Source organism: Cetorhinus maximus, chromosome 29, assembly GCF_964194155.1.
Source record: "Cetorhinus maximus chromosome 29, sCetMax3.hap1.1, whole genome shotgun sequence".
NCBI classification, from domain to species: domain Eukaryota; kingdom Metazoa; phylum Chordata; class Chondrichthyes; order Lamniformes; family Cetorhinidae; genus Cetorhinus; species Cetorhinus maximus.
Window position 1 is genome coordinate 20,895,331 of NC_135907.1, and position 9,005 is coordinate 20,904,335.

The window sequence follows — 9,005 nt, forward strand, 5'->3', positions numbered from 1 at the left end:
AGTGAACCCAGATGGGTTTTTACAACTGCCGATGATGGTTTCATGGTCACCATTGCTAAGACTAGCTTTCAATTCCAGATTTACTAATTGAACATAAACTCCACCAGTTGCCAAGGTGGGATTTGAGCCCATGTTCTCTCAAGCATTAACCTAGACCTCTGGATTGCTAGTCCAGTGATATTGTCACTGTCACACCCCACGCGTGCAGTAGACCTTTCACTTTTACCCTGTAAATTAAGGCGACCTGCGTTTTACAACATATCGTCACTATTTGTGTACTGAAATGTTCATAATAGTGTGACCCTTCTATTGTTTTATACTTCCTTTTGATTTTAATGATTGTCTGTGTTGTGAATTATGATGACTTGTTTTACATGTATCATTATCACAATTCTGCACCCTCTGCCAGGACTTTTCAATAAACCAATTGTCCGTCTCCATCCCTGCCGCCAATCGGAAGCCAGTGCTCCACATAGCCCCGCTGACTCTATTGACCCGCCTCACAGCAGCCCGGGGTCATGTGGCTCCTGACCGGAACCCATCATGCCGTTGATAGTATTCACGGGGGATACATTTTGTGAATCAGGGCCATTCTAGGATTCTAACGTGTGACCAGAAGAAAGGAGCATCTCTGACCACGCAGCAGTCCTTCAGTACCGCATGGTGGGTCAAACCTCAATGCATTGCTCTTTCGTTTAAAGGGTGGAATTTTCCACTCCCGCCAGCCCCGGGAATCGTGGCGGGCAGGGGCGCTAAATTTGGCCTGATGGAAAAAGTCAGTTTCTCACCGACGGGAAGTGGGTTTGGAATTTTGCTCTCCCGATTTTGATGGCAGGTTAAAGGCATTTCCTGCTGAGCTATGTCAGAAACCATATTTGCATTCATTTGCATCTCATGGATGCTCATTAAACGGCCAACTCACCGGAGTTACGTTCCCCCTCCAGATTAAGTGCCCCGCCAGAGGATAATCAGAGCGGCCTGTTTCCCAAATGTAGGTAAGCGTCATGCACCTGGCGAGCTTCAGCTCATCAACAACTTCATCGTACGTAGACCCTGCTCTCACCCCCCCCTTTAAGAGCGTTGCTGCGAGATTTTGGGTGCTTATATCAGAAGCTACGCCAAGGCCGGGCACAGGAGGCAATACCAGCGGTGAGGGGAGAGACGGAGGGAAGACTTGAGGGGGGAGAGGTTGTGCAACACGGGAGGGGAGGGGGAAGACAGAGGCAGGATTAGGGGTTGATCAAGGAACAGAGTGGAATAGTGAAAGACTGTCCTGGGGCAAGAGTTATAAGACTGTCCTAGTTAGAATCCAGGGGCTGAGGTCATGCTGTCAGGGGCATCTTGAAGAGACTGTCCTAGGCCTGAGGCTACACTGTTGGGACCATATTGAAGAGGCTGTCCTGGGCCGTGCAGTCCACGCTAGAGAGCCCTACATGTCTTGGACCTGGTCTTGGGCAGGGGAAGGTCTCTCTGTGCAGTGATGGTTGTGCACAGTATGGTCTGCAGGACGTGGTCAGCTACCTAAGGAATTTGGTCCTGGGGGTTAGAGGCATGGTACCGTGAGGCAGAGGGAACAGTCAGGGTCAGGGGAAGCAATGGCGGGGGTGGGTATTGGTTGGGGGGAGGTATTAGATAGCCTTCTCGAGGGGGGCAGGGTTGGAGGTGCTGGTGCTGGGATGTCAGGGTGCATGTGAGAAGGGGAGGGTGGGGGAGTGGTCAGGTTGACAAAGGGCATGGGGGAGAACAGGAATAGTCACGTGGATAATGATGGGTTCAAGGGTAACAGAGGGAGGCTGGGTAGTGGGAGGAGGAAGGGGAATGAAGAGGCGGTGAGGATGGAGGAGGGTGGGAAGCACTTGGTGGGTGGTAAGGGGAGGTTGGAACCTGGTCTCCCAGATGAATGTCAGCAGCACCATCATCTTACAGAGATGCCGTTTGTAAAAACTAATGAGAAAAATTGATCGGTCGGGGAGGGGGCTCTCAGGATGTGCAGGGGGGAGTTCAGCACAGCAAATCCTGGCCGATTGAAGGTCACCCTACACTGTCTTGTTCAAACCATGGATAGCGTGGCTCAGCTGTGGGCTGGACTCGAGGGCCCCATGCACAATGAGTGAGCTTGGCTCCTTCACTCATGGTGTGCAACCAGGTGAGAATCCATTACGTTTAGGTGCTGCAGATAGTCTTAACTGGCATCTGATCCTGACAGAGGCACGTCGGAATGGACGCCGGGTCAAAAAAATCAGTGGCCACACCTGCTGCCCAGAGGCAGCATGGGCCCACCAAGCCTCCATCTTGCCAGTCCATTGGCCATGGCATTCGAGGCGCCAGGTTTGCAATCAGGACTGGGTACCCATAGTTATTGCAAAGGCCACTCGAAGGCAAGCAACACAAGACCGACAGGGGCTCCTCCCACTAGGGTCTTTTGAACCTAATGAAGACCCTGGTTGTGAATGCGCGGTCGGATCCGAGGGGAAAGCTCAGGCACACATCGCCCGCCTGGATGGTATTGTCCTGCAAAGGGGGTGACCTTGGCATGCGATGTGCAGTCTGAGGGAAAGTCAAGGGCTGGAGACTGCATTCTCGCCCTGTGTGAGTGAAGGGAGACCCTTCCTGAGGAACTACCATTGATTGTTTAATTGTATGTGTTTACAGATACAAGGAGGAATGGAGAACACTTTGATGGGAATGAGGAGGAGAAGGGCCCAGCTCAGGGGAGGCTGCTGGACCTGGGGTTTCCAATGTGGCCGCTACCCTTCCCATGGAGACCTCGATGCGCTGACATGCTGGAGCCACAACGTCAGTCAGAACGTGGACAGACTCCTCCATCCTTCATTCCAGTCTGGCGATGGCCTCTGACAACCCTGCCTGATGTCCCCCTGCCTGTCTTTGCATCTCCAACATTTCTCTCAGGGCCGATTCTAGAGGCTCGTCCTCGCACTCGGACTCAGCAGGGGGTCTGGTCTCCAGCAGTCCCTCGAGTGTCAGAGACCTCGGCTGTCACTGCCTCCGCCTGCTGTGGCCAGGTGTCCGTGAGGTGATCAACAGGTGGTGACCCCCGGACCCACCGAGGTGCGCGTACCTGCGCTGGCCGAGGGCGCAGGTGAACGCGGTTCCAGGTCTTCCTCGGGTGGTTCTTCTGCCTCCTCATCGGAGGTGCCCTGAGGGCTGGGGCTGAGGCGTTGGCTGGAGCTCTTCCCCCCCTCCCACTCCCTCCAGCCTCTTCTTGCTGGCGGCTGGATTAGAGAGGAGGGAGAATTAGAGAGGATGGACAGGCCTACAGGTTGCTCACAGTCATTGTCCGATGTATACGGCTTGGAGCCCCCACAGGCTCATCGGGGGAGGCCAATCTCTCTCCTCTCCAGCAAGCTCTGTGGCCTGCTCCTCACAGGAAGAGAGTTCCCTCAGCTCCGAGGTAACCCCTCCAGTCTTCACTCCCTCTCCCACCGATTATGGGCGCGCTTGTCCTGCATTGAGACAGAGGGATTGACAAGGAGCCCTATGGGCGATAGGGCACTTCAGAAGCATGCATGCCTGCTGTGTGCGTGTGCTGAGCCCTCCCCAGTGAGGGATTAAGACATCATTTGTGCAGGATCTTTACACGAGATGGGGTATCTTGAAGTGGCTGGCAGACATTCAGTGCTGGCTGGCCAACTGCTGGCTGTGTGTGTGTGTGGGGCATCCCTGTGGACTCTAACCCTTCGACTGCTTGATGCCCTTAGGAGGGTGAGAGTTTGGGAGTGGGGAGAAGGTTCACTTACCCTGGCGAAGAGCATCAGATCGTTCATTCACTCCCTGCACTGGAGGGCAGTCCTTTATTTTGGAGTGCCAAAGGTGCTGACCCACTGGGGAACGTCCTCCCAGGCCGGAGTGGTCAGGTGGGAAGACCTCCCGCCTTTGCCGGACAGCCCGGAGGAGAATCCCCAGGGAGGCCTCGCCAACCCGTGGAGCCGGGGTGGGGGGGGGTGTTTGTCGTGTTCGGTCGCCATGGTAACGTAGGAGTTCTGGCCTGGGCCTGCAGTGAGGAAACAGCCACAGGCACCCGTTAAACGTGGCACCGGAGCCTTTGACCTATGAGGTAATGTCAGGGCGGACAAATCACTGCCCGGCCCCCACAGGAGATTTGGGACTAGGGGCACATTAGGTTTAAGGTTTGGGGCAAGAGATCTGGTGGGGGGGGGCATGTGGGGAAGAGCAGCGGGTGGTAATGATCTGGAACTCGCTGCCAACGAGGGTGGTGATGAGCAATGATTCCAGAAAGGAAATTGGACGGGTTCCCAAGGGAAATAAACTTGCAGGGATAGAGCGGGGGGGGGAGTGGGACTGACTGGATTGCTCTACAGAGAGCTGGCATAGACTCGATGGGCCCAATGGCCTCCTTCTGTGCCATAATAATAGCGCTAAATGGGGGCAATGGGGAGGGCACCAGTAATTGGGGGAAATTGATGATGGGGTACAAATAGATGGGCTGTTTCTCAGGGGAAGATGGCCTGATAGAGGTCTATAAAATTTGAATAAGTTTGACAGGGAGATAGTGGGGAAGGTTTTCCCACTCTGGTGTCCGATCGCTAATAAACCCAGTCAATAATCCAGGTGAAGGGTGTGAGGGCTGTGGACCTTGTTACAACAAGAAGCCATTTGAGTCGAATAGCATTTAAGGGGGAAGGTCAGTAAACACATCCAGGAAAAAGAGGCAGGAGAGGATGTGCGAGTGAGGGTTGGCCAGATGAAGTAAGGAGGTTCGTGTGGAGGGTAAAGGCCAGTATGGATCTGTATGGCCGAATGGCCTGTTTCTGAGCCCTAAGCCTGAAATGAGGAATGAAACCATTGAAAACAAACAAGTTTAGTCTGCACTGAAAATGCAAACAGCAAACCAGCAAGTGACAGAGAATGTCTAAACTTCCTCAGCCGGCTAAAGTTTCAAGTGGTGGCTTAAAGGAGAAGATACCTCTGATCATTTTATTCTATTTGTTCATGGGATGGGGGCATTGCCGGCTAGGCTAGTCTTTATTGGCCATCTCCTAACTGGCTTGGTAGGGCCACTTCAGGGTCAACCACTCTGCTGTGGGTCTGGAGTCACATGGAGACCAGACCAGGTAAGGATGGCAGATTTCCCTTCCCCAAAGGGCATGAGTGAACCAGGCAGGTCTTTACGAAAATCGATTTATGGTCACCATTTAGGCTTCTATGTGGAATTCAGGTTTCACCAGCTGCCCTGATGGGGTTTGAACGCAGGTCTCTAGGGCATTACCCACGATCTCTGGATTACGAGTCCAATGGCAATGCCACAATGCCTCCCCTTAAGTGTAAAGGAAGAATTACCCCCCAAGTTCAATTCCCAGTTTGTAAGGAGTTCTCTGATGTGGTGGAGAGGGGGGAGGCTGCCAAACTTGGGCCTGAAGTTAGGGAGGGGGGAAATCAGCCCAGATCAGCAGAAGTGGACGATGGATGAGGGTAGGTCTGTGCTTGGAGATGCAATGTCTTGATTTTAAAATACTTTTTCTTGTTTTCGAATCCCTCGATCATCAGCTCCTCCCTCGCTCTGTAACCTCCTCCAGCCCTACAACCCTCCGAGATCTTCTCTAAACTCGGGGCCACTTGAGCTCCTCCTCCCCTCCGGCCGGCTCAGCTCTGGAATTCCCTCCCTAAACCTCTCCACCTCCCCCCCCCCACCCCACCCCTTCAAGATGCTCCTCAAAACTTACCTCCTTAAGAACAAGAAGTAGGAGGAGGCCACTCAGCCCCTCGAGCCTGCCCCGCCATTCATTACCATCATGGCTGACCTCAACTCCAATTTCCCGCCCTCTCCCCACGACCTTTCAACCCATCACCTCCTTGACCAAGCTTTTTTGGCCACCGGCCCTAATATCCCCTTGGTGTGAAGTTTAGTTTTTATGACGTGCTCCTGAGAAGCACCTTGGGATGTACCCACTTACCTTAAAGTGGCCAGACAGGGAGTCGTGGTGACAGCGCAAGGTAGGGGAGAATCTGTTGACAGGGGCGTTCGAGGGGGACGTCAACAGAGGGTGTGAAAGGCGGGTCTAGGATCGGTTTATCGGTGGTTCGAGTTGGGAAATCTTACCTGATGGGATCCTCCCGCAAAGTGACGTTCCCAAGTCTGGTCCTGAATGTGCAGCTGGAAATGTTGCCAGCCCACCAGAGGGCAGCAGAGGTCCCCTTTCCACCGGCAACACTGAGAAGGCATTAACATTTTAAATTGGCCAAGATTTGTCGGAGGCTCCATATCTTTAACCTTCCTTTGGAGAGTCACAAGCAGGAAACAGGCTGAGTGAAGACCTGTTAGAGGTGTGTAAGTTTATGAGGGGCACAGAAAGGGTGGATAGGAAGGCAATTTACCCATTAGTAGAGGGGTCAATAACCAGGGGGCATAGATTTAAGGTAAGGGGTAGAAGGCTAAGACGGGGAGTTGAGGAGAGATGTTTTCACCCAGAGAGTGGTGGGAGTCTGGAACTCGCTGCCTGAAAGGGTGGTTGAGTCAGAAACTCTTGTAACATTTAATAAGTATTTGGATATTCACTTGAGTTGTCATAGCCTCCGGGGCTATGGGCTGAGGGCTGGGAAATGGGATTAGTGTCGTCAGATCTTTGTTGACCGGCGTGGACACGATGGGCCGAATGGCCTCCTTCTGTGCTGTAGAGGTCTATGAGGTCAGAGGTCAGAGAACTACAGGGCCAGAGGCCAAGGCTAGGTTTCTCCACGATAACACGAGGCCGTATTGAAGGAGACTGAATGGTGGGGGGGGGTCTGTTCTCCAATAGAGAGGGACCGAGGGGGGTCTTTGAAATAATGAACGGGTTTGATCAGGTGGATGGAGAGAAGATCTTCCACTTGTGGGGGAGACCAGAACCAGGAGCCACGAGTATAAACCCAATCGGGGAATTCAGGAGAAACTTCCTTCAGTTTGGAACTCGCTAGAGCAGGAAGCGGTTGAGTGACTCGTGTCGATGTATTTGAGGGGAAGCTGGATAAACACATGAGGGAGAAAGGAGTAGAAGGATGTACTGATGGGGTGAGATGAAGAGGAGGGGGTGGGGTGGGTGGAGGCTCGTGTAGAGCATAAACACCAGCAGGGAGCAGATGGGCCGAATGGCCTGCTTCTGTGCTGTAAATTCTATTTTCAAAAACAAAATAAAAGCAGAGAGGAAAAGAAAGATTTGCACCTCTCCAATGTCCACTTTCGCCTCCGGGTCACGAGGTTCGGGGTTCACGACCCCCTCCAGGACTGGAGCGCCAAAACGACGGCTGACACTCCAGCGCAGTGCCAAGACAGTGCTGCACTGTCGGAGGCGCTGTCTTTCTGAAACTGGGACTCTGTCTGCCTGCTCTGGTGGATGTGCAGGGTCCCGCGACACGACTTCGGAGAAGAGGAGGGGAGTTCTTCCCGGCGTCTTTATCCCTCAATCAACATCCCCAAAAACAAATTATCCTTCATGACCACATTGCTGCTTGTGGGATCTTGCTGTGCACCAACTGGCTGCTCCATTTCCTACATTGCAACAGCGACAACACTTCAAAAGCATTTCGTTCTGGGAAGTTCGGTGGTTGTGAAAAGCGCTACGTAAATGCAAGATTCTTTGTCAATGAAATATTTTTTTGAAGGGTAGTCAATGTTGGAAACACAACAGCCAATTTGTGCACAGCAAGCTCCCACAAACAGCCAAGTGTTAATGACCAGCTCGTCCTTTTATTTGTGAGGCTGACTGAGGGATAAATATTGGACCGGGCAGAGTTCCCCTGCTCTTCTTCAGAATAGGGGTTCATTTACGTGCATTTGAAGCCTCGGTTTAACATCTCATCTGAAAGACAGCACCTCTGACAATGCGGCACCTCCCTCAGTACTACAGTGGGAGTATCAGACTGGACTATGTGCTGATGTCTCTTGTCGTGGGACTGGAACCCATGACCTTCTGACCGAGAGAGGAAAACGCTACCTGCCAAGCCACAGCCAACATTAAGAAGGCCTGCGTGTTGTGATGGGTGAGGCACTTGCTTTTCCACCTCTAGGATTTGTGGTACAAATCTAGCTCCATCTCAGCGTGTTGGCTGTCAGGTGGGCTGGGCAGGTTCCATCCAAAATTTGGAACAAACCTCATTAAAAAAAAAACAATTGTAACATCCAGACCTGGCAGTTTGAATTGGAGAGCATTCTGTACCCTTCCCACCAACACTCTTCAGTTTGGCGAAGACAACATTCACATAGGAGGGAGAAAACACATGCCCGGGCACTGCTCTCAATACCGATAATGAACTGAAAAAACTCGCAATTGATCAGAGACACTTACTGAAGCTTTCAATGCCAGAATCAAAAGGTGCTGTTGGTTCCAAATCTCTTGGGCCTGCACAGGATCGATCTGTCGCTTCACAACACGATTGTGGCTCGATTCATAAGCTCAGCATCACTTGCACAGGTGTGACAGATGTACCGAATCTCAGCAGCGATTGGTGAAGTCACTCGGATTCCGGCCGTCGCCCACGTTTACAAGAGAACTTGCCATGTAAACGTGTCACGCGGTAGTTACACCTTCCCGCCAGTTGTGGCGCCGTAGCACCTCCACGTCGAGTCTCTCGGGCAGCACGGCCACAGATAAACTCTCGCGCTGTAACCCATCCCGCCTCTCCCGCGTCTCAAAAGCGAGCGGTTTGACCCGGAGCCTATACTGCAGCTGCTGACCTCTGTCCAGCTAACCTCTGACCTCTAACCCTGCTTCGCCCGGACATTACTTGGAAAAGCCTACTGATTACAGCGAAACACATAACAAGTGAAGAATAATATATTTCAGATACAATAAGTTAATACAAACAGTAGCAATATGTAAATTCAAGATTAATAAATACAATTGTTCAAAGTATAAACGTAATTTTTTACATGCAATCCATAAACTTAGTGAAATAATTTATATATTTTATATATTTACAAACATATAGATAACACCAAATAAAGGGAAGGGAAGTGGGGAGGAGGTGGGGGGGAAGAAAGCTTAAGTGTC

General features: G+C 51.9%; 1 protein-coding gene across 1 annotated transcript in view; it reads left to right on the forward strand.

Moving 5' to 3' along the window:
• Window positions 1-2,106: 2,106 nt before the first annotated feature.
• Window positions 2,107-9,005, forward strand: part of LOC144669345 (transcription intermediary factor 1-beta-like) — a 94,851-nt gene continuing 87,952 nt past the window's right edge. Inside the window, exons 1-2 of the mRNA XM_078531708.1 lie at window positions 2,107-2,146; window positions 2,653-2,796. Of these exons, the coding sequence (XP_078387834.1) occupies window positions 2,107-2,146; window positions 2,653-2,796 (184 nt within the window). The remainder of the gene's footprint in view (window positions 2,147-2,652; window positions 2,797-9,005) is intronic.